Source organism: Nestor notabilis, unplaced genomic scaffold, assembly GCF_000696875.1.
Source record: "Nestor notabilis isolate BGI_N333 unplaced genomic scaffold, ASM69687v1 scaffold5832, whole genome shotgun sequence".
Lineage (NCBI taxonomy): Eukaryota > Metazoa > Chordata > Aves > Psittaciformes > Psittacidae > Nestor > Nestor notabilis.
Genome location: NW_009917787.1, coordinates 1 through 25,665, shown reverse-complemented (window position 1 = coordinate 25,665; position 25,665 = coordinate 1). Strand labels below are relative to the sequence as shown.

The 25,665-nt window shown below is 37.3% G+C and overlaps 1 protein-coding gene across 1 annotated transcript; it reads left to right on the top strand.

Annotated features, from left to right (window-relative positions):
* The first annotated feature begins 59 nt into the window (after positions 1 to 59).
* On the top strand, positions 60 to 18,900 carry LOC104401016. Its single transcript, XM_010009404.1, has 9 exons — positions 60 to 206; positions 698 to 767; positions 1,651 to 1,781; positions 3,480 to 3,568; positions 6,422 to 6,521; positions 7,633 to 7,676; positions 8,667 to 8,744; positions 13,285 to 13,412; positions 18,803 to 18,900. The coding sequence occupies exons 1-8, from the start codon at positions 60 to 62 to the stop codon at positions 13,292 to 13,294; spliced, it is 669 nt and encodes a 222-aa protein (XP_010007706.1). The 3' UTR covers positions 13,295 to 13,412; positions 18,803 to 18,900.
* The last annotated feature ends 6,765 nt before the right edge of the window (positions 18,901 to 25,665 follow it).

The window sequence follows — 25,665 nt, the reverse complement described above, 5'->3', positions numbered from 1 at the left end:
GCCTCGCCTCGCCTCGCCTCAGCGCTGCCCCGCGGCCGGGCCGGGGTACCGCGGTGCTAATGGCCGGTTCTTCCCTGCCCGGGCGGTTCTTCCCTGCCCCGCCAGTGCCGCAGCTGCTGTACGGAGGGAAGCTGGATTTCCTCGTCTTCGATTATCTCTCCGAGATGACCGTGTCGTTGCTGACGGCTGCCAAAACCCAGTCTCCCGTAAGTAGCCGCCGCTCAGCCCCGGTATGCCCGACTTGGCTCAGGCAAGGAGCTGGGCTGGGTGGAGTGTAGCTCCCCGGTGTTACGGGGGCTCCGGTACCTCCGAGCTCTCCTCCGACCCAGATGGCACTCAGGGTCTGCTTAGGACATGTCAGGTTATGGGGACACGTTTGCTTTTGTGTACTTCTTACTTAAATGTATTTGTTTCATAGAATCATACAATGATTTGGGTTGGAAGGGACCTTAAACATCATATAGTTCCAAACCCCTTGCCACGGGCAGGGACACCTTCCACTAGACCAGGTTGCTCAAAGCCCCATCCAACCGGGCCTTTATATATTCAGTTTCATCTAGTAGAAGTGTTCACATCCTTTTCCATAGCATTATCCAAGCATCTTGAGAGCTAGTTGTTCTTCCCTGTTTTCTCTTCTCTTAACCAAGGATTGGTTGACTTAACCATAACAAATGGTTACAGCTTTTAATTATTTCAGGTTTTAGGTTACACTCCAGATTTTGTCTCTGCTGCCATGGCTCCCTATATAAAAGATATTCACAGGAAAGGTAGGCTATTCTTCACATGAGTTTGTATGTTAATTAAATTCACTTGCTTAGATGAGTTTCGTATGGCTTCTGTTACTATAAACAGATGGGTTTTACCTCAGTGTTTTGCTGTCCTCTAGGAATAATGTTTTAAGCATCAGCAAAAATCCCATCATAATAAGATATGAAGTGCAGGTCTGATGGTGCCGTTTAAATTGGGTTACTTTGAAATGTTAGTCATTATTATAAATATGTACATAGTACATACATCTCCATATATTATTATTTAATATGTGAATGGAACATCCCTTTGCAGGTCTTAAAACATCAGAGCTAGACATTTTCAGTGCAATGTAAAAGTTTGTCAACCTTCCCATGTAGTTGTAGAACATGACGTATTTTCTGATCAGTTTTTCTCTGTTCGCATTAGTATGAGTATACAGCTTTCTGAGCTTGAGAGGAGAAAGGGGATCACTTCTGAGTACCCAATACCTTGCTAACAGTTTGGAATTTAGAGAGATAGATGCATATTGCTGCTAAAATGCAGTTGTTCAAAGAGCATGGATTCTTGAATGACTGGTGTCAAATACTGTTCCTGTAGGAGTTGTTTTGATACTGTCTGCCTACCTCATGTATGTGATTTTGGTCACTTTCTCCTTCCATGTATAAAGGAAAGGTGAGAAGTATCTGTAACAGTTATTTTTCTGTAAACAATTCTGCATTGACTTACTCTGATTCTCTATCAGATTAAGTGGGGTTCATATGTTAATGTGATTTTAATACTCCATTAGATGTCTGACACCTTGCAACGAGTGATATCTTGCTTGTGTTTCAGCATGCTTTAAGTTTTTTAAATGTAAGTGATAGTTGATGCTGCTGAACTTGATTTGTCTTTTTTGTTTAGGTGTTCGTGTCGTCAGTAGCGCTGGTGGAATTAATCCACTTGCTTGTGCAGCTGCCCTTCAGGAGGTAGCAAAGAAAGCAGATGTTGATTTGAAAATAGCTGTTGTTGCTGGAGATGACCTAATGAGTGAGGTATTGTCCTTTGTCTTAAAGCTTAGTAGCACTGAGGAAATTAGTCTGCATAGCATGAAGATGTTATTTACTGTCCTATAGGAACTTATTTTGTGTATCTTTATGCAATAGTCTTCTACCATTAAAAGCATCTGAAAATTGTTCCTTCATTTTATTCTTTTTTTTATGCGTGAAAAGAATTCTTGACACATTTATGTTTGGTGTGTGTAGAGGGTGAGTTTTATAAGACTGGGTCTGCTGTTAATCTTTTTGTAGCGAACTGAATGGGATCTAAGGGCTGCTTGCTCATCAGGAGAAACTAGGATGTTATTGTTTCTGCCTAAACTAAATAATCCTGAATGTTAAATCTCTTGAACTTAAATGTGTTGTAGTTATCACATGTTCAAATGTTCATCTCTTCTAGCTGTTTTGAGTAGTTTACAGGCATTTCCGGATGTCATTTTGGTTACAGGTAGCTGTTTTTCTATTTCTAAATAATTAGTTTATGGCTGGTAATGTTAAGTGGAGGTATGAAAGTTTTAACATTAAAAATAACAAACAAACCCCAATAAAACTTGAAAGATGAAATATACAGCCTTTTTTGACAGAAAGGATGATGCATTATGTATGAAGTCTGGTTCTGCAAAAAGCATTAGCCATACGTGAAAAGATACTGTGAAAACAGTTTATGCATTGATAGTGGTTAAGAGGGGATAGGTTTGCACTGTGGTTAGATCTCTGCTTTGAACTTGGAAAATTATTTATCTGTGTGGGCTCTGTTACTCCTTACATGCTATTGAATGTGGAAGATGGTCAAGTTAAGATTCTTTACTTGCAATTTATGTGCAGTGCTTGGACTACCTTTCAAGAAACTTCTACCCTACTGAAATTGCTAGCATTCACGGTCCTGAATTTCATTACTGGTATTACAGTAAAATGGTCATTATTTGAGGTTTGCATGGATGTTGCTGATCTGAAATGGATTTTCTGTGCTATTGTCAGTACATTACTTACAGGAAGAAAAAGAGACAGCATTTACTGTCTACAGACAATTTCTACTATTGATACCAAACATCATAAATTGAACTAGGAAATGTTACTTGTGGTTTGGAGGTATTCTATTACAGTAGAATACCAAATTAATTCAACGTGGAAGTTTTTTTCCACACTATAGTTTTCCCCTGTAACTAGCATTAGATATTGAGTCTATGCAGTCACTGGCCTCTGGATCCACTGGTTTCCCAAGCTACCAAGACATGATCAAAAATGCCTACCTCCCTGACCTACCTACCCCTCTGGAAACACAGTGTATTCCAGGTATGACCTGGAGCTGCAGAATTAGCCTTGTTTTCTGGCCATGCCACCATTGCTGTTACGGCAGACAAATTTCTGTTTGCAGGGTTTGATTTACTTGGTCCTACAGCAGATAAAGACAGTTTAAAAGCCTAGGGAATATACCAGTTCATTTTAGTTTATCATCTGTGAATAAGCTAGGGTTATTTGAAGATTTGCTTACTTTTCAGTGTGCTGGAAAACTATGGTTAAAAGTGTGTTTAGGGCTTTTAGCCATTCAACTGATTTGTATTGTTGCTAATTTTAATGAGTATACTTTGCTTAGAGTTGCTATGAAGTGAACCTGTTGTCTGATACTAGTAAAAGGCTTGGAGCAGATAATTATAAAATACTCATTGATGTGGTGTTCTGTTTGTTTTCTAACAGAAAGAGAACCTAAAAGGAGCTGGTATCACTGATTTAGAGAGTGGCAAACAATTTCCAGAGAGCATTCATAGCATGAATGCGTATCTTGGGTGAGTTATTTAACAAGTTGCTTTTATTATGGACGAATACTATTTACACATTGACTACAACCACCTAGTATGTGAGGTTCACATTTGCGTTATTCAGGCAACTAGAAGAAAAAATTTGTTTGTAACTTGTAAATAAACTTTTAATTTAGAGCCTTACCAGGTTCTGAAAAGGACTGAGAGATGGGACAATCATAGAATACCAAGTTAGAAGGGACCTCAGGGATCACGTGGTCCATTCTTTCTAGGCAAAGCATGGCCTAGACTAGATGTCCCAGCACCCTGTCCAGCTGAATCTTAAGTGTCCAGTGTTGGGGAATCCACCCCTTTTCTGGGGAGATTATTCCAATGGCTGATTGTTCTCATTATCAAAAATTTTCCTCTTGTGCCCAGTCAGAATCTACCCAGCAGTAACTTGTGCTTGTTACACTTTGTATTTTACATATGACTCCTTTTAAGAATGGAGTCTCCATCTTCTTTGTAGTCACTCTTTAAATAGTGGGATATGGTGATAAGATCTGTCCTGAGCCGCCTTTTGTCTAAGCTGAGCAAACCCAGCTCTCTTAGCCACTCCTCATACAGCAGGCTTCCCAGTCCTTCGATAGTCTTTGTAGTTTTCTCTGTACGCTCTCCAGCCTGTCCATGGCTTTTTTTTTTATACAACAGGGACTAAAACTGAACACAGTATTCTAGATGGGGCCTGACAAGTTTGAAATGGGATGATGACTTCTTTGTCTCTGCTGGTGATGCTGTATTTGACAGTGTTCAGGTGTTCCCAAAAGCCAGCATCTCTACCAGTTCATGATTCTGGTGATCCTGGTTTTGGTTTTCCATCCTCCATGTCATATATATATATATAATGCTTTCTGTTTTTCTGTTCAGTGTTTTTCTGGAATCTACACACAGTCTGCCCCCCCCCCCCCACATTAATGTGCATGGAAAAACTGCCATGATCTTTCACTTACTATCATTGCACTTTTAAAACTCATCACTAGCACATAACAAGGTATGGCTGTACCTAACACAGCATGTATTTTTCTTTGTAAACTGAAACCTTTTAATAGATGAGTCTTTTTAAATTCTTCTTTAGTGTTTTCTCTTGTAGCTGGATCTTCTGTTTGTTAAACTTTGACTTGCAACATTTGGAGGTCATAGGTAACTGAACATGAAATCTAAGAAATAATGTTTAAGATTTGTAACTGTGAGAAAGTGTTTATTCCGATTCTGGTGGTTTATGGTTTTTATTACAAATTAAAAAAGCAGTGCACATTGAAGCAGAGAGGACAAAAGCAGGCTAGTATGAGGAAGAGGTATTTTAAAAATCCTTTACCTCTGCTTCATTAACAGATTCTAGAACAGTGGATTCATGGTCTTGGTTTTCTAATAAAAGCAGTATTTCTTTATGAGAAAAATCTCATGATCTCCCCTAATCTCAGTTGCACTCAGCCTCTTAAATGAGTTGTTTCATAAGTTACATTTTTCTTTGACAACATCAGCAGTGGGTGATTATTCATAAAGCAAATGGTAGATTTATATATAGGCACCGGTAAAACAAGTCAACATCAGAGTGTATCAGGTAAAATCTGTAAACACTTTTCATTCCCTAAATCTGATGATGTTTACAGTTTCATTCTTGATTTAAGTACAGTTTTTTCAGATGGGTATCAATCCTGAAGTGTTTCTTTTGTCTCTCCTGATTTGGGTTATTAGGAATTCTGTGGACTAAGTTCACATGCGTTTTTAACAATAAGAGCTGTATTTACTGCTTTCTAAAGGTAGTTACACAGTTTTTCTATCAGTGTCCTGTATGTATGTATGCAGAAACCCCATTTGTTTTTTTTTTTTACCTGTGAGTGTTACTTAACACTGTGCCCAGAGGTGTAAATTATTTCTGTATGCTGTATATTTGCTTGTTGTTTTAGCTAGTATCCTTTGGTTCATCTAGTATTGTAAAAACGAACCAACCCCAAACCAACAGAAAACAAACCAAACCACTATACTTAATGTTTACATGACTAAAAACTTCTGTGTCTTCTGAATTACCTCTTGACAAAAAAAGGGCTATGTCTACAGAAACTGTGGAAAAACATTGCTCTTGGTTTAGTTCTTCGAGGCACATGTTTTATGTGGTTTGTGTCTTCAAGCTGTCTATTTGATGAAGAATAGAAAGATCCAGCAGATAGCATGGGTTTAGAAGCCAGGAGCCATGCACTCTGGTCAAAGCTTGCTCACTAAAGAGTATAAATTTGAGCAGTTCACCTGGATTAATATTTTCAAGCCTGACAAATTTCGACTGGGCTGACTCCAACCTGAAGTATCTGGAAAATCTGTGGTCTGAGTTTCTTCAGAAATAATGACTGCACAGCAATCTTCTTGAAGTTGGTTGATATTGCAAGTTCTAAAAACACTTATGGAAATTGACCTGAAGGGTCTGAAATTGGAGGGGAAAGTCACCAAGCTTTCTCTGTGAAGAATATTGGTCTTTTTATATACTCATCTACAAATGAAATAAGAGTAATGAATCTCTGAAAAATACTTAGTATTTTCTGTTATTGATGATAGAAGTGACTCTCTATGCACTGTGTTCAAGACAGTTTCTGTGAGCATCAAGACAAGCGTTTCAGTTATGTCATTTAAGTACCTGTATTTGGTAGAGTGTTCTGATACTTGCTTTTTCAAATAATCTTGGTGTATATACAAAATGACAAATTGATTTTACTGATTTCCTACAGGACTTTCTTTCAAGTGATTTTTATCCTGTGGGTGGCAGGAAACTGATACTTTTTTTTCTTTTTTATTTTTTTAAAATAATTATTAAAAAATTAAATACTTGCTATTGTGCTTTGTCATCTTTAGAGCAAGACCAATAAGCAGGGCTCTTGACCTTGGAGCTGATATTGTTGTGACGGGAAGATGTGTTGACAGTGGGATTGTATTAGGACCGCTCATTCATTCTGTAAGTACAAGTTAATTCCCGCATGATAAGAAACTTAATTGAATGAACATTCAGCAACCATTGTCAGCCAGTTTTTGTCCCTTATTAAAATGTGGATACTAAATTAAAAATAGTAAGCAACTTAATTTTTTTTCCTTACATGCGTGAAAAGTTGCCAGTTTTCACTTCTAAACTTATAGCAGGGATATTTGTGAACTTGACTGTCATGAAGCTGGAAAGTGTTTTGGTGAAGTGAAGGAAATCTTGCCATATTTCACCAGCATTTCACTCCGTACTTTCACCCTTTTAAAATTTGATGTGCAAGGTTAAGAAGAACTATAGTTTTCTTTACCACAAGGTGGCGATAGTAGAGCTCACTGGTTTCGCGGGGAGGCGCATCAGGTGGTCTAAAACTCTGGGCTTTTTTAATGGGTGAGCAGTATTATTTTAAGTAGTTGAATTTCAGTGCAACATTTATCAAATTATTTGAATTTCATTAAATTATACAAGCAGGATATGTGGTTTTCTGAAGTATTTTGAATAGCTTATACATTTCTGTGAATGACCACACACTGTGAAATATGCAAGCTTTCTTTTGGTGCACATTAAGGGCGAAAAAAAAAAAGCGGGTATGCATTAATGTCTAGTTACAAACATCCTTTCTAAAACTTCATACTCTCCTGACTTCATCCGTGTCAAACATTGCCTAATTGAGAATTAAACTTTCCCATTTGTAACTGTCATTGTGGGCTGTTACTTTGTTCCTAGCTGTTCACATCCCTAAAATAGCTGTCAGTGTTTTATCTACTGCAGAGATGCCTTATTTGCCTTATTGAAAGGAGTCTTCTGGCAAGTTCTAAATAAGAAACAATGAATATATTGCTTGCACTATTTTGAACTTGGGGAAAAATAATTTCTAGTTAATCAGAAAACATCAGAGCTCTTTTACGAACTTACTGCATAGCAACTCAAATCTGCGTACAGCCTCTGCCAGTTATTGTTCTTTAGATTTCTGCAGTTAAGTAAAAATATATCCAATGCATTGTCACTCAAAGCAGTGAACATACTATGTACTGTTTTCTGAACTGTATGATATGTTTCTATATTTAACACTTTTGTATTTTTCTTCTAGTTTGGCTGGAATAGGGATGAATTTGACTTGCTAGCTGCAGGAAGGTAAATGATATGAGAAGAAATGGGTAAATTTATATTTCGTATCATAATGTCAGGATAATAAAACTTCTTAATGAGTGATTTTGCATGTTATTGAAATGTTTTTGCTAGGTTTTGGGTCCTTTTTTAAGGCTTGCTTAATAGTGTTGCTTGGAATTGAAATTATAGAAACTTCATTCTGGAACCAACTTAAAATAACAAAATGAGGAAAGGAGTGAATGATTTTATTGAACAGCTTAACTTTCTCTTCCTGCCCATTCTGTGTCAAGAGATGAAATCTTACAGTATAGATCAGTGATTCCCAGCTTTTTCTGTTTTCCATCTCTGTTGATAGTTAAGATGGTAGCAGGTCTTATCCTCAGGGATGGGTGGTGGGAGTTTCACTCAGAGGTCAGCATCGTTGTATGATTTTTCAGAAGCTCAGTGTTAGTGTTCCATTTGGAAACCCTAGTTGTAGGCCCTAAGGTTAGGAATCTGGTACACAAAGCATAGGGTAAAATTCTGTCATTTAATTTAATATTCTGCATAATCTGACTGTGTTGAAGTCCATGAAAATGAGTGATTGCTTAGGTAACTGGAGTACACCTAGTAGTAATATGATTGGATCTCCTTTTACATGCGAATAAATGTGGAGAGAAACTTTGGTTCCACTGAATTTGGGATGATAGAGATAAGGGTTTTCCCTGTAATTCTGTTGAGTGTTTGGACTGTTGGACTGTCACAATTAAAGATTTGAGAATCATAGTATGTAATCATAATACATTCTGTTCTTCACATTTGAAGTGAGATCTTTTATCTCTTGATTTAAAAACGGGCTTTGCATATTTAGATAATCTTGTAGGTATTAATTTTTCTTCATGTAAAAGTTACTCCTTTCAGGTCTTCTTACATTCATCTTTCAGAATCCCTTGTTATTACTGTTGTATTTTTAAAGCTGGATTTGTGAAACTTGCTTTTACAGAATATTTAGTTACTTGAATGTCATTTTCCTAGCCTTGCAGGTCATCTCATTGAATGTGGTGCTCAATGTACAGGTGGAATATTCACTGATTGGCATGCAGTACCAGACTGGTAGGTAACTGTGACATCAGCATGTATGTCTGTAGTGGACCAAAGATGAGGTTTCCTACTATATGTGTGTTGTGAAAACTGCTTCTACTTTATTCTTTTGGAAGAAGCAATATGGGTCTCTTGTTATTTTTCCACCTTATTGTTACTCTTCTGTGGTCTGTTCTCCCTATTGCAGTTTTCCTTTCTGGCCAACTGGGGGCTTTCTTTGTTAACTTAAGCAGATGATCTGAAAAAAATTTTATCTTCCCCTCCCCCCCCCCGCTTCTTTTGAAGATTTGTTGCTGGTTTACATGTATTATTGTAATGGAACAGACAATATACATCAGTCATCAGTTAGATCAGAGTTACCTACTGTTCAGTCACAAATTTTATGTAATTTGCTTTGGTAGGGATGAATGTATACCACAGTCCTCTCCTGCTGTATGATGTGATCTCCACAAATGTGTCGAGCTACCAGTCCTTCCAAAAAGTTATGTATCTTGTGTTCAGTCTTCTTGAATTGGATTTTCACACAGGTAGGTCCTTCTGCCTGCTGAGGAAGGACTAATGTAGCCTCCTTTTGACCAGCTTGTTTTTAAGACTAGTTTAAAAATAGTTAGAGAATATATTTTACATAGGATGAGTGGTTCTTGCTGCAGTTTATTCGTATTTTCCTTGGGATGAGAGGGAGAAATGTCCTGTGCCATGTCATGTAAAAGGTGGTATTGCTTTTACATGGCTGAGGAGAGGGCTGAAGAGCAGTATGAGAAATGCAGGAGAGAAGTGTGGTTTTCATCCTGTGTGTTCCTGCTCCCAATGTCACTCTGGGATGGAGGCCACTGGGAGCAACCTGTAGTCCAGGTGGATGAACCAGCAGAACGCTGGGCCCTGCAGTCTGAAGAGCCACTCTCCTGAGTTAGTTCTCTAGGGCTGCCATGATTTTTTTCTTCTTCTTGTAGTGACTGCTTCTGATTCAGAGTGTGATCCTGAAAGGTGTATTCTGCTTTTCTGAGTTCCTGAACATTGTTGATGTACAGGTGAAAGCACAGATGGCATTGAAAGAAACAGGGTCAAAGGTTTATTTTTACCTTTTGTTTGGCTACTAGGCCTGAACAAACTGCACTTACTGTTGTGTTCAGTAGGAAGTCACATGAGAGGGTTTACAGTAACAAGGCACTGTTCAGTTTGGGAATTTATAACTGCTAATTTTATTCCTATTCTGATGTATTTCCTGATGACTTAACTGTGCTGTATCATGAAACTTCTTAAAATTTCCTGTGACTGTGATTCTGTAAGACCTTGCTTTATAGAAGAATGAAAGAAACAGAATCATGGAGAATGCTACTTTTGTTGTTAAAATGCTTGGTAGTTCTTTAAGAATTTTTCTTTGAGAAATGGCAGTCTGGTTTGGAAAAAAAAAGTTTGAGAAGTTTGGGTTTATTAAACTATGGGCTTGTCCTGGGTTCAGCTACAGCAGTCATTTTTTCTCCTTCTTAGTAGCTGGTGCAGTGCTGTGTTTTTGACTTTCAGTCTGGGAACAATGCTGATAACACCGATGTTTTTAGTTGTTGCTCAGTAATGTTTACTCTGACCAAGGACTTTCTCAGTCTCATGCTTTGCCAGAGAGGAGGGGAAGCCAGGAGGAAGCAGAGACAGGACACCTGACTCAAACTGGCCAAAGGAGTATTCCATACCACAGCACGTCATGCCCAGTATATGAACTGGGGGGAGTTACCCGGAAGGCCCAGATCGCTGCTCGGGTCGGGCTGGGTATCGGTCGGCGGGTGGTGAGCGGTTGTGTCCTTTTCCCTTGTTATTCCTCTTGTCATTATTATTGGTAGCAGTAGTGGTTTGTATTATACCTTAGTTACTGGAGAGCTGTTATCTCAACTCGTGGGAGTTACATTCCTTCGATTCTCCTCCCCATCCCTCCGGGAGCGGGGGGAGGAAGGAAAAGGGGGGGGAGTGCGCGAGCGGCTGCGTGGTTCCAAGTTGCCGGCTGGGCTTAAACCACAATAGGGCTACTGGTGTGGGAGTACCTAATTTTACAGACAAGTATACATACATTGGGTATGTATATTTAATACTTGTGTGTGTATATATAAAAATCATATAACTGTGTCTAAAATCATAGTCTTGTAGCTTAGAGCTGACTGGTCCTGACTTGTATTGCTACTAAACAATATAGAAGGTCAGCACCTAATACTGCTCTACTACTTTGTCCCTATTGATCTACATGCATCCTTCTGAACCAGTCATGATTGTAATTGTGCTAATATAATAGTAATTTATTTACTTTCAGGTTAAGTCTACTAAAGAATTAATCATGGTGCTTTAAAATTAACAGCTTTGTTTGCAAATTCAGTAAGTCTTAAACATTTTGTTGTTGAAATTCTTGAAATAAAAGCATGTCGCATGATAGCCTGTATGATCAATCCCTGAAACTAGTCAAAACCAAAATAACATGTGAGCTTTAATTTTATATCTGGAGAGGCAGAGTAGATGACTGACTAAAGTGGACTAAAGTCCAGCACATCCATTCAGGATACAGGGGGAAGGAAGGAGGGGAGGAGACCTGTTAGAGCTTTGCTGCTCCCTTCCCCTTCCCTCTCCCTTCTTCCCCCCTCCCCCAGTAAATAGTTGTTTAGTTTATTTAGGCCAAATGCATGAAGGGGAAAGCTTTTGGTCTGCAGAAAACCACATTTTCCATTTGATAGCTTAGTAGTAACCTGTTGACTTCTTAAAGAAGCTTGATGGCATTGGGTTCTGCTTTAGACAGTCCGAATCTTTTTTCAATATATGCAGATAATGCATTGTGTAATGCACAATAATACAGTAATTTGTAGTCTTAATAATGACCAAAACATGCAATACTTGCTGCCACAGCATCAGTTGTATTGCCAATAGGTCAGCAGAGCTCTGACAAAGTTTGCAGAAGTTACTTGAGTAATGCTCTATTAATGATTTCTCCCTCATTTAGGAAAAGCTACATTTTTAGCAGTCTCCTGAAAGTAAGTGTGTGTAATTTAGATCTCAATAAATCATAATGTCTCTGATACATAATGTTAATTCCGAATCACCCCAACAAAGTCATTAAATGCGGGGGAAGAAGCAAAGTCAAATCTCTCTGTTAGTTGTTAGAGTGCCTTTCACATATAAATTTCCCACTGCCGTGAGTGTGTTCATGCAGCCAAGACTACTTACCATTCAGCTCTGCAAATGTTTTCTGGACCTTTACACTAGAGCTTAAGAGAACCTTTCACAGTATTTATGCTGGTCTCTGGTGGCTAAACAGAAGAGGTCAGTCTGTCTCTTTTCGTCACATCTTATTGCAAAGAGTAGGTTTGGTTATGATTAGACTCATATTTTAGGGTCATATTTTAACTCTCTTCGGGTTTTATTTCTCCATGAGAACAGTAGTGCACATTGCTGTGCAAGTGTACTGTTAGGAAGGACTGATGGGAGTGAGTTTGTCTAACTTGTAAACAGAAAAGGAAGAATTTATCAAATTTTAGACTTGTAAACCTTATCTGCCTATTGTTTATGTATAAGCAAAAATAATCAGCTGTGTAAACAAGAGGACTTTATATTAAACTAAGAAAAGCCAGGCAAGTCAGAGTCAGAGCTCAGATTCCATCTATATATTATCACCTTTATGAGTATTGAGGCACTGGATTAGACCCCCTTCATTCGTCCAGCATAGTTTTTTTAGTTTTGTGAGGGTTTGTTTGTTTATTTATTTAAATTTTCTTGGAATGTTTGATGCATACCACTTCTGGGAACTTAATTCCACTGCAAAAAGGTTCTTTAAGCCTCAGGAATGTTCATGTGGGTATATTGTGGCCATTGAATGATTAGCTGTTAAAACTGGTTTCTTTTTCTTTGTTGTCTTGGTAAAGTAAACTTTTAATGTACAACAAGTAAAGTACATGCTTCAGCTTGTGACTCTCCAAGTTACTTTAGTTGATAGAAGCCAAATTTAGTTGGTATCTGTCTGTTTACCTAAGGCACTGGGATTTCTTTAGTTGTGCTGGCTGTATCTCTTTGATGTATTTGACTTGAAGGCAGGGATCTTGAAGCTGTGAAGTTTTGTCCAGTTTCCATGAAAATGGGCAGACAGGTAGAGAGGGTTGGTGCTGTTTACTTTTCCAGTGAGGGGAGTGCTGCTTGACTCGCCTCTTGTGTGGATTCTTTCATGCTTAGCAGAGAAAATGCAAGAAACTGTTAGTTCACAGTTTATAAATGACTAATGTGCATTCTTAAATGACTTATTTAAAATAAATGTTATCAAAAAAAGCACTTCTGTTATTTGTGTAGTAATATATGTCAGCATCTGGTCAGAAGAAGTGATAATACATCACTGCTCCCTATTTACTGTCTAGTGTGGAGCACTCCATAGGGAATTCATGTAATGTGCAAAGATGAACTGTGATGCCAGACCTATGCTGATAATGCACAGCTCTGTATTTAGTTTCATTTAACCCCAGACATTACTGTCTCTTACTATTATTTAGTGCCAGTGGGTGATTAGTGCACTGTTTTGTTTTGTTTTGAAATGCAGGCAAGAATAAACTAAAGCTGATCAGTAGAATAATTTTGAGGAGATGATAAACACTGACATTTTGCCCTAAGCCAAGAGCGTGCAATGGTTGAGACTGCATAATCCTCTGGCCTGGGATGACCAAAAGGGTAAGTCAATAGTTGTAGTTTCTTAAGGGCTGGATCCAGATTGCTTAATGTGGGACTTGAACGGAATCCAGCATGTGAGTCCCAATCAGCAGTGTGGAATGCCTTTTTCTCTCTAGTGCCATCTATTCCAGGCAGCTGAAAACACTCGACATCCAATATGATTGGCCTGAAATTGCCTAGGCATTAAGAGTTTACATACAATGCATACTCTGAAATGCCCTACTCGGAGGAGATAAGTGATGCAATAATTTTTGCCTAAATTGGAATTGCAGCAGAAGTTAGGAAGCATGTTGGTACCTACCTATAAAGAGATGTGTATACCTTGCCTATAAGTTTGTGCTGATTTTGCCTGACACATGTTAGCAGTTTTGAATTGGTTGTAAAAACACTGCTAAAAGTGGTAGCAGTTTCTGCTTTTTACTTAATAGCATTGCAGTTAAAATACATGCCCAGGGAGTTGAGAAGGTCAGCTTAGAGCTGTCCTCAGCATGACATTCATTGAGTCACATCCCAGGAAACCGTGTTAACTGTAAAGCTAAAAGTTCATACCACAGCCTGGTTGGACCCTCGTTCACTTCCATGTCATGTGCATTGCTGTGGCTTTTTTGTTGGGTTTTTATTTTGTTTTCTTTCTTGCAGCATCTTCCCCTGCAAGTTACTGTACTATGTTAGCTGTCCCATCTATTGTTGCCAGTAGTCTCAGTCTATCAGTAGTGGCCAGAATGAGATACTTGTAGGGTTTGGTACCTTATGAGGGAAAAAATACCCACTTTATCTTAGTATCTTTCTTCCTGAGCCAAAGAGGACCCAGTACTGATCATGGATTTTACCTTTTTGGTAATACAAATGGTGTAAGATACGTGGCAAAACGAGAAGGAAGGCTATCTTCATAGCTACCAGAGATTGAATAGTGCATTATCCCAGAGTAGACAGAGAGAACACCTTTGCTTAGATGGTTTGTGTTATCACCTGTGACATGCCCATGAACTGTAACATTTCTGACAGCCAAAACAGAAGAAAAACCAGCATTTTACATGGAAAAAAATAATCCAAGAGTAAGTCATTGGCAGGCAGAAAACTGACAGGAGACTGTCTTTCAGAGTCCTGATTCCACAGCAGCAGCTGTGGGTGGTTGATGAGAAGGTAGCTTGAGCAAGAAAACCTATTTTAGAACTTTATCCCTGTGCTGTAGTCAGTGAGGACCTGCTTTAACTGTTAGGGGGTTTCCGAGGTTTAATCTTGGCTTATGTTTATTCAGTGCTCTGGTTTATTAATGCATATAAATTATTATTTATTTAAATACCAAACACGCAAGCCGAAACATGTTTTGGATGAAAGAATGGTAGTTGTCATCTTTCACAAACTGATGTATGTTACTTCTGTATTTGAACTCTGTGCTGAAAGAACTACAAAGAATATGTTTAAAATAGTAATTTAATAATTTTTTCTCTAGTATTTTATTAATTACACTATCATATAATTTGATTAGAATTCATTTTAGTAGTTTCTTTTCAGAATTGTTTACATTGCTTGATATTGCAATACTAGGGGATTTTATCACTGAACTGATGCAATTCTTTTATTAAAACCACTTAGCCCCTGTGCCAGTTTGGATGCCATGACTGTAGTTGCTGCTGAAGTTCAAGTTCATAGGTCTGTGGTTTAACTCCCCTGCTACACTGTACAAAACTACAATGTGGCTGTGGGTTATGCCAGCATAAAGTTGGCACGTTAGAGAGCAGATGTCCTATGGTGCATAGCCATGCAGCAAAACCTACCAGTGAATTTGGCAAAGAGTTACTACTTCCAGTGGAAGTGCAAATCAAGGTGATGGTGTGATCAAAGTACCACTGGTATGTGCTAGAATACTTCATCCAGGGAGCTGTTGCTGCTGGTGAGCTCTAATGACAAATTTAAGTAGCTGTTACTTGACTGAATCATGCCATAGGAGTGGCTTAGCCCAGGTTGTTTCCAAGCTGAAAATTAATTTTAATTAATGTCTTTTAACAATATACAAAAGACCTTTTTCTCTTAGGCATGCATATGTTAATTTAGGTTATTATTGGCATCTGCTATGAGGTAGTATAGGATGTATGTATTTTCCCAGTCATCCAGTTACAGATGGAATCCAGGGGCTTCTTACTCGATTCACTGGATCTCTATGTTTTGAATTGTTAAAAAGTGAGGGAAACTTTCAGAGTTGATGTGACCTGGGAGAACACATCTTCTGCAACTAACTGAACATTCAGGGAAGTTTATTTGGTAATGATGTACCTTGAGGAGGAAACTTCCCTCACGCTTATCTCTGACAAAAGCAAAAAGTCTTCCTTGACATCTTTGCTAACTGTTGAAACTGAGTAATAATGAAAGGAATGAATGAATAGTAAGTCACTAGTTCAGTGTTCTTTTCACTGATCTTCTGGGTCTTGGATTTCAGGATGCTTTAAATATACCTAGAAATTCTTATCGTGCTGGGTCAGTATGCCTTTTCTAGGAACACTCTGGGTTTCACCTTTGGTTTTGGTTGTTTGAGGGTTTTTTTGGGAGTAGGGGAGGGAGGGCAGGTGTGGGTGGGTTTGGTTTTGTTTGGATTTTTGTTCAGGTTTATTTTTTGTGTTAGGATGGCTTTTCTCCTCCTTATGACTTTCTTACAAGCTTTGGGTCAACACTTTGCTCTAAGTGGTAAGAACTGAATTTCAATTTTATATAGCAAGTATGTCTCAACCCTGGAGGCTATTTAGAAACTGTTGCACAAAGTACATTCTTACCTGTATGGTCTCCTTCCAGCAACTCTGGCAGTATAAAAAATTCCACCATAAAGGTCCTCTGACTTTGATGGTCCTAAGATAAAAGGAAGATCAGAGTCTGTCCTTCCTTTTTGCGTAGTAAGGGACCTGAATAATAGTATTGTTTATACTGATACTGTTTATCTGCTCTCTTCCATGATTGGTCTGCTTTTAATGACTTAAGTGTTTGCCAGATTTTAACCATTCTAGGGGCTGAAATTTCTCTTTTTGCCTCACTATACTGTAGTTTCTTGGGTTTTAATGGTTCAGGTCTTCTGAGAGTGGAGCTTGGGCAAACTGAAGTTAAATCGAGTTTGTAGACTCAGTGGTTCAGAGTAGAAAGTTGAGTGTCTACAGTTCACCTCTTCTTCCTTCAGGAAAAAGATAACTGGGGCACAGGTGCAGGAATGTATTGTAAGAGCAGCATGTGCTGATGACTTGGATCAGTGGGCTGCAGCAAAGGTACCCCTTGTCACTGCAGTGGGATAGACTGCACTGGCTAATCTGTCTTGATGGAAGTAATTTCAATTTTGGGTAGGTGATTCAAATAAGCTGCATTGGGCTTGCTGGCAAGGTAGCTGGTGCTCTTGCCTTAAGACAGATGGTAGGGTCAAAGCACACAAGCATGGCACCAACAGAGTATAAGCTTCTTAATTCTAGCATTATTGTTCAGTCACTGATACTGCTATGTAACACTGGGCAAATTGTGGTGCTTCCTGTACAGGTCTCCTTACCTGTAAGATTTGGACAATGACATGTTAGTCTGTTACTCTACATTAATATTCAGGGCAAGGAATTGGGAGGGGTTTTGGGTGTTACTTTTTTCTGTGTCAGACTTTAAAATGTTGAATTTGACATGCTTCTTGCAGCCATCTTTTTCTCCCTCCTTTTCCCCTCAAAAAACCGCCAACCCTAGAATAATTGGTATAAAGAATTGTTAATTCCATTCAATTCTTTGTATGCAGTAGGGTGAGGGGTTTGGTTTTGGTTGGTTTTTTGTTTTGGTTTTTTTTTTCACCTGTATCTGTTAGTGGTTTAAATAGTTTCAAAGCCCAGTCTAATGAAGTATAATCTTTACTGATCTGACTTGGGCTTTTCTAGGTGTCCTCCAGCTACTGTACTTTGCAAGTTCTGTACACTATCAGTATTAAAATTGCTGATCTCTGGTAACAGAGCTTGTCTCATAATCCCTTTTTTAAATAATGGGGTTATGTTTGAAGCTTCCCAATGATAAGGAATTTGTTCAAACTCCCATGAACTTTTACAAATGTCACTGAAGAGTTCACTGGTTTCTTTGCTTACTTCCTTCAAAACTTTGTGGATTTATGTTATACAAACTATGTTCGTCTAACCTTTGCTGATAACCAATTTGGTTGTATGTTCAGCACATTGTTACCACTAGTACCCAAAAATAATTAATTTCAGAGATGGACTAACTTTTAAGTGCGTACAATGGACCTGAAGGTCATTGACTTTAATGAGAATGGTGATGTTCACCACCTTTCATTATTAGGACCTTCTTAGAACAATTTTGTTTTTGCAAGGGGCTGTATCTCCTTAACTCCTTGTGTCTCTGGGACACTTCCTGTGAGAGGGGAGTGAGCCAGGTAGCCTTTTTAGAAGAGTATTAAGGCTATGTTTTATTTTTCAGGTACTTCATTATTCTTTTAGATCATTACTTTTGCTAAAGTTCTCAGTAAATAAAATAAAAGCCTTTTATCTGGGAAAGCAGATATCTAGATCTCATCCACGTAACTCTTAAATTCTGCCCTGATACTCTAATGACCAGCATGTGCCTCTTACAGACTATGAGTTATTTGGTCACTTTCTGTATATTACTCTGGTGAGAATGTGAGGAGGAGGAATATTTTCATTTACAAACATGTCTGTAATTTTCTGTTTTACTGCTTTTCTTTTTGCTATGCCTAATAATTTTCTGTTCATTCTTTTTTTGTTGTTCTGGGCTGAAGATCTTAATTTTCATACATCTTTCTGTTTTCTGATTATAACTTTTCTGTATATAATTTATTATTAACATGTGAAATTGTCTGTAATAGGTGTGATTACTCTTGTTACCTGCTTCCCTTCATCCCCAAGACTTCCAGCACAGTCTGTTCTTCTTGCTTTAACTGCCTTTTTCAAAATCAGAGTGCAGGATTTATTTACATGTCTTCACCTTCATGCTGTGTGTTTCACCACAGCCAAACTAACCTAGAATTAGCAATCATGGTGCCTCTTCTGAATTTACCTCTTTAATCATAGTTTTCTAATTCTTTCAGCTTCTTTTTACTTTTAACTATTTTTCTTAGTGTCCTTCTCCATTCCCTTCTTCACTTCTATCTGTTTACTATAGGTATCTGTTGTTACATCTGCAGCCTTTGCCAGGCAACAAAATGTGTCCTCTTATTATTTTGGTTGAGTAGTTTGTTCAGTGCTTTTTTCTTACATGTATTTCTGCAGAAACAACCAGATATGTTACAACTCTTGATCAGTTTTATTTAATTAGTCATTACCATAAAATTCTGGTATGTTACTCATTTATTTTTTTTTTTTTCACTTTCCCTTTGTATTTATGGGTGTTTTTCAATGTCTTTCATATTCTAGGCACAACATAGGCTTTCCCATTGTAGAATGTTCCTCTGAAGGAGACTTTATTCTTTCCAAACCACCAGACACAGGGGGACTAATCTCTTTCGGCACTGTAGCTGAACAGCTGGTGTATGAATTGGGTGATCCTCAGCGCTATCTTTTACCAGATGTCACATGTGACTTTTCCAAAGTTTCCATCACTGAAATTCCAGGTTAGTTCCCTTACATGTTAAGAGATCTTTGTCAATGAACTGGGTTATCAAATTAAAGCAGTTATTTTAATTTCCATGCTTTCTCTGCGTATTTCTTGTTAAATTAGTTCCTTAGAGTGTGATATTAAACTGATCTTTCAACTACTTTTGCTAGAAATTCCTTTAGAAATTCTGATCATGCTCTTAATTTGTCTTGTTGGCTGGCTTATTTAAATCTTTGATCACTGCTCCTTTTGCTTTACTTCTTAATGCATGCCTTGCACATACCAAGTCTTTAAACTGTATTCTGTGTAAGTAACATTAAGACAGCTCCACTATGATTTCAGTATTCTTTTTAAACTGCTGCTTAGTTTCTTTGCTCAAAAAAAAAAAAAAAAGAAAAAAAAAAGTATGTCTTGTACATAGTTTTCTCATATGGCATTTGAAATGTTAGTAACAATGGAAAAGTTGTGTCTTTCAAAGCACTACTTGATAATAGCGTTTTTCTATTATAGCATTTCCTAGGCATTTAGGTGGATCTTAAGTGGTAGAAGTGTGCTGAGGTACAGGATTTCCACCAAAGAATGTCTGTTTGAAAAAGTCCATTTACTGTTCTTGAAACTTTCAAAAGCCAGTAGACTAAAGATGGTTATGTATGTTCTGGATTTAGCTTTAAAAACAAAACAAAGAAAAAAACATAGGCTTGGCAGATTTGAAGATCTGTTGATTGGATAAGACAGCTTGGAAAAAATGTTTAGCTATGGTCACTTGAATTTTGTGTTTTACTGCATCTGTTTTATATGTTCTTTCATTCTAATGGAGATTACCTGTGACAGTATGCTGAGTGTCTTTATAAAACTTAGAAGAATTGAAATCTTAAATTAAAAACTTACTGTGATAAAACTCAAAACACTGTAGCATCAAAAATGTTTTGCATCAATAATAAAAGTACCATAAAATTGTACAGTGAACCTTCTGCTTATGCAACATAACCAAATGGCAGTCTGATAAGACCAGCTTGCTGCTCTTAGCCACTAGTTTTTATAATAAAAATTAAAAAAAGAAACCCTAACCTTCCTATGAACTTTTAGCTTGCAAATGACCTGATATGACATGTTTGAACTTAAAATGAACTTCCACATGAACTTTCAGTTAGCCCTCTTAGAAATATAACAGATGGAAAATGGGCAAATTTCTTAAATATTTTTAGTTTGAAGTGCTTTGACACGTACACCAGTAAAAACAGGCAAGCTATCTGTTTTTGCTGTTTACATTGCTGATTTTATTGTCCTGCTGGATTACTTGCAGTGTTTGAACTGAGAGGTGCTTCTGTTTTCTTTTTGTCAATGCATGCTATGATTTTTATTTTGTGGGGTTTTTTTCTTTGTATTACTCCTTCACCTGCATGAAACTCTTCCAGATTTTCACTCTGACTGTAGAGATACTGTTCTGTATTGAGAATTAAATTAATCTTATGTCAATCTTGCAGAGAGAGTGATGATGTTATTTGAATGATGTGTACAGTTTCTGCTAGTCACATTCACTTTTTCAGATATGTTCTGATTTGATCTTTTTAGAGTATTTGTGTAAAGCTTTGAACTGCTTCCTAAATATTTGCAAGCTCAGGTTAGCTGCTGATGAGCTACAGTATAATTCTGTCTGTCTGACGTGAGGTGCTGATCCTGCATTGCTGATTTTCAAGGAGCTGCGTCTATTAATTTTCTCTAGTTCAAGCTTGAACCTGATGGCACAATAGCAATTTTCTGCAGTTTCCTCTTGGCATTAATATTCCTAATACTGAACATGGTAGTAACCCTGGAACGTACATTCAGACTGTTCTGTTTCTGTTGTTGACATAAAGGCTAAAGTTAAGTTGTCCCTTCATTTAATAAGCTATCTGCAAATAAGCTGTCATTGGTTTGTAATCTTTCTTGTTTTGTTTCTTGACCAAGTGGACTGCAGTCCACTCCAACCAACTACAGTAAATTGTTTGCTCTGTGTGAGTGCAGTAACTTTATGTTAAGTGGAGAACAACTATTGGGCTTGAACTCCTAAGGCTGCTTTCTTTATTATTTTTTAAGTACATAAATAAACATTTCAATCATTCTATTAAAAGCCTCATTGAAGTCATAAATTCAGTCACTAATTTGCTGTTTGGGTTTCTAAGGCAGGGAGGATTGTTTTGTGAAAGGTTCTCTTTTCTGTGGCAGTGCAGCTATTGGTGATTTGCTTTTTAATTAAGTGCATTTGCTTAATAAATATCACAGAAGAATGTATTTCAAGTTATATTGAAGAAGCTTAAATACTGATTTTTAACCACTGTAGGTTTTGATGGTGGGGCAGTGAAAGTTCACGGAGCAAAAGGATCACCTCCTTCGGCGTTTTATAAGGTATTACCTCTTTGTGTGGAAGATATTTTTGATTTACAAAATTTTATATTTTGGAGAAAATGCTAAATATTTTCTGCCATAAACTGTTACCACTTTAAAATCCTCTTCTTCCTGCCACCAAAGAAATACATTATTTGATACATAAAAACATGTTAATTTATATAACAAGCATATCCACAAACCTCCTGAGAAGGCTGGGATGGTTCTTTCATAGTAATAATAAATAATTTTTAAAAAATCTTAGCCCAGTAACAGCTTTATACTTGTTGATTTTTTTTTTTATAATGGTGTGTTAATTTTATTCTATATCATTGTGAAATTTGTCTGCCAAGTAGTTTTCAAAAGGTAAGTTATGAGTAACTACATCTGTCAAGAGAGCAATTAAGAATGAGACAGATCATCTCCTGAAGTACTCTGTTGAAAGAAAACTGCACTGCCAGTGAAATTGTGAAGTTGTCTGCTTGTCTTCTAGTCTATAGTCTTCTAATAGTCTTATTTCCCTGAATGGATGATACGGTAATACAGGTCTAGTGAAGTACCAGTAGGGCTGGATCCTTTTCTTGTTTAAACTAGTGTCAAAGCTGACTTTTACAGAAGCAAGGTTGAGATCAGAAATTAACTGCATAGCACAGCCATATCAAAAGTGACTTAAAATAAACAGGGGATTGTGCTAATATGTATATTTAAATAGTATAATGTGTGTCTGAGTGTAGTTTTGTTTGAAACTTTTTACTGCATTTTTAAAATACTTCTGACACTTTTAAAATCAGTTTTATGCAAGATAGAGTTTCAGTTTTTAAAAGATGCAGTATTTCAAAAATAAATAATAATGTCACCAAAGCAGGTTTGGTTTTGGTGAGTTGTAAAGTCACAATGGAAGAGCTCTCTAAAGGCTCTGTAATTAAAGCATACTGACAAAGCAGTTCTAGAATTCAGTAGTACACCACAGGTCATGTTGCTTATGACCTGAGTTAGTTTTATTGTTCTGTGTCAGCTTTATGAAAAAAGGGTTTGCTGTTTTAAAAGTACTGTGGGAGTGTAATCTGAACATGAATTTTCCTAAGCTTTCATCTAATGAAGCATTGATTTTTGTTCTTTTTTGGTAGGCAGCCTGCAATTTCAGTACAATATTGTCTTGTCAGCTCTTTGCATTTTCTCAGAATTTTTAGTTCAACAGTTCAAGTTACATAATGCTGGAACAATAAATTTAATTTCTTTGAGTCAGCATGTGCATTATCTGCATCTGAGAATATGTGTGTCTTTTTAATCTGAAAATAACTTTTGGTGTGTTAGAAACAAAAAAAATTTAAAAGGAAATTATAAGCACATCTAGTTTCAGAAATGTTTTTTTACCATTTATGGCCATGAGTTATGGTTGTTACTTTCACTGTATTAGAGCTCTGTTAGGCAGCTATAGCACTGGAAGTCTAGTAAAATGCCTATTAGTTAAATGTTTGCAATGCATAGCATGTTCTTTTGTGTGTTCACATGTATGTGATATTTTTCCATATTTACTTAAAAACTTACATCTGATCTATTTCACTCGCATAGATTATTCATCTTTTCAGCATCAGAATGTGTTCTATGTAGCAAAAATGATAAATACAGGAAAATTTAAGAGTAACAGTGAGAAGTGATTCTGACTTCCAGAGTTTTGTAGATTTGACTCTTCCTCCAATACAATTCTGAATTCTAAGTAATGGAGTAAATTTGTGTGATGATGCTGATGGCTCCTTGCTATTCTGCTGCTTCTTAAAGTATGGATGATTGTCAGAGAGCATTTAGAGCATATCAGTACTGCATCCTGTCTAATTTGATAATCCCTTAATCATTAGGTAAATGCCACTTACCTTGATGGCTTCAGAGCTACTGCTGTCTGTCCAGTGGGAGGTCCAAAAGCAGTACAAAAAGGAAAACGCACTGCAGAAAGTATTCTGCAGAGGTTAGTATTTAAGTCTTGGAAGGGGTTTGGGCTTTTTCTTTGCAGAGATGATGAAAACAGAACTGTGACATACAATGGCAAGCTTGTAAGAACTGGACAGAAGAACCTCTTCCAGTTCAGACGACATTTCATGACTTAAGTAGCCTATTTAGGAAACATGTTTTCTGTGTATAACTGCACTCCAGTTACGTTTGACAGAGGAAGAAAGATTTCAAATATCATTGAAAATACATGGCTGGACAGTAGAGAGAAACCCAAATTAATGATGGAAAAGCTGTGCTTCAGATTAAAACTTACTAGGTGCCAGAGAGAAACCCTTATGAAATTAGTTTCCACTGATTTTCACTTTTTGATTAAAAATCTTAGTGCTATGAAATGTGGGCAGTTTGTGTTTTAAGCAAAATTATCTTAGTACCTGGTAAAATGTGACTAATGATTTTGTTTGCTAAAACAATTTTACAGTTGTAAGACAGACTGATAAACCTCTAGTCATATTGTTGCTTTGGTAAAGAGGGATTCCTCTTAAATACAATTCCATATCCTCATGGAAGTGTTTGAGCATTTACTCCAATAGTTCCAAACTTTCTAGTTGTGAGATCAATCTTTTTGCACCATGTTTTATAAAACTTCCTATTACATCCTATTACAGGCTTATGCAGCAAGTACACTAGGGTAGACACCTGTCAGAAATGCAAGTTGTGACTTACTGCTCATGTGCCCACGTACAGTACTGTGGTGAAGGAGGAGCTGTGTGATTTCACTCGAGAGACATAGCAGATGACAGCAGGCTGTTGCAGGATGTGTAATGAAGTTAATGGAACCCCTTTGTTAAGAGTTGCGTGGAAACTAAAAGTATACGTGTCCAAGAGCTACTGAGAAAATCGGTGAAGGAAGAAACCTTTCAAGAACTGTTAAATACAAAGAGGACTCTATAGAGTCTCCAAGGAATTAAAAAAAACAAACCCCACAACCTAAAACAAGCAAACAAAAGCCCAACAAAACATAACAAAAAAAGGGGGTATATTATCCCTTTCATGTTTGCTCTTAGACATTATTTCAGACCAGACTACATGAATCTTTTGTCTGATTGAAACAGCGTGTGGGGGTTACTGCATCTGTGACTACTAGAAAATTTAATTCAGCGTGCTTATTGTGCTGTCCTGAGTAATCCTCAAATGAGGGCTGATGTGAGATAGCCAAAGGCTGGTTAACTGGCTTGCTAAGTGGCCTCTAGCCCATGAGGCATGCCTGCAGCAGCTGTGGCTTGTTCTGTGTGTTAAAAATCACAACAGCATTACCCATAAAAACATTCTCCATCTCAAACACGTTCTTAAACAGCCTAATGTGTGAAATCATTTATTCACCTTCAGAGAATGTTCTACCAGCAGCTACATCTCTTTAGGAAGTGATAACTTCAGTCTTTCCACCACTTCCTATTGCAAGAGAATGTTGTAAGGACATGATTTTTCAGCTAGCTGGGTTCCAGTCCATTACAGGTTAAACTCTATCCAGTAGTGTAATGGCAATGAGTACAGAATAAGGAGCACAAATTTAAGGTGCTTCAACCATACAGGTCAATCGAGCTGGCAGCCTAAGACATCAAACAGCTTTGGCAGCTTGTAATACAATTTCTTTTTTCTTGCATGCTTATCCTTTATTTGTTTATTCATTTTCAAAAGCAGGAGCAATTTGGCAGGATGTGTGTGTGAAGAAGTCGTTTTGGAGTAGTCTTTGGTGTCCTTTTATTTTTGATGGTACTCTCTTGCATTACCAAGGCACATGAAAGGGCTAAAAGTTACCCACGGAATGTATTTTGAATACTAGGATCTCTAAAGGTAATGTTTGTAGATAAGTAACTTAAAATAACTTACTACAGACATGGTTTGTAAATTTAGGTACCTTAAATATCTGTCTTTCTCTCGTCATGAAGATGGCCACCGTATTTGTGATATGTGGACCACCTTCATCTCTTTACAACAATTAGAAAATTGTATTTTCTATTTAGGTTCTCTGTACTGCTAATATTTGCAACGATGATGGTGCCTTAAAAGTGTCTTCAAAATGTTTCACTGATGCAAAATATGTTTCTCATCCTAACATAATTCCAATGTTTCAACTGATAAAATCTTTTATACATCTAAAAGGGCACCAGAGCAAGATTACTGGGAGACCAGTGTAGGTGCTTCAGCATTTAGCTTACTTTTGCAGTCTGCAACATGTTGATAAGTTGAACTGATTTTATTGGTTGGATTCTTTTAAAACTTTTTTCTAACTTTTTTTACTGCAGGGTTTTTTTATTATTATTTATTTACTTTCATTTATTTTAATTGTATTTAATTTAATTTTTTTTAATTT

What these genes read in the sequence shown, in the direction of transcription:
- LOC104401016 (XM_010009404.1), top strand. Translation starts at nt 60, where the DNA reads ATGGCCGGTTCTTCCCTGCCCGGGCGGTTCTTCCCTGCCCCGCCAGTG. An exon ending in AGCATGAATGCGTATCTTGG is followed by an intron (nt 3,569 to 6,421) that starts GTGAGTTATTTA and finishes TGTCATCTTTAG; the next exon opens with AGCAAGACCAATAAGCAGGG. An exon ending in TAGGACCGCTCATTCATTCT is followed by an intron (nt 6,522 to 7,632) that starts GTAAGTACAAGT and finishes TTTTTCTTCTAG; the next exon opens with TTTGGCTGGAATAGGGATGA.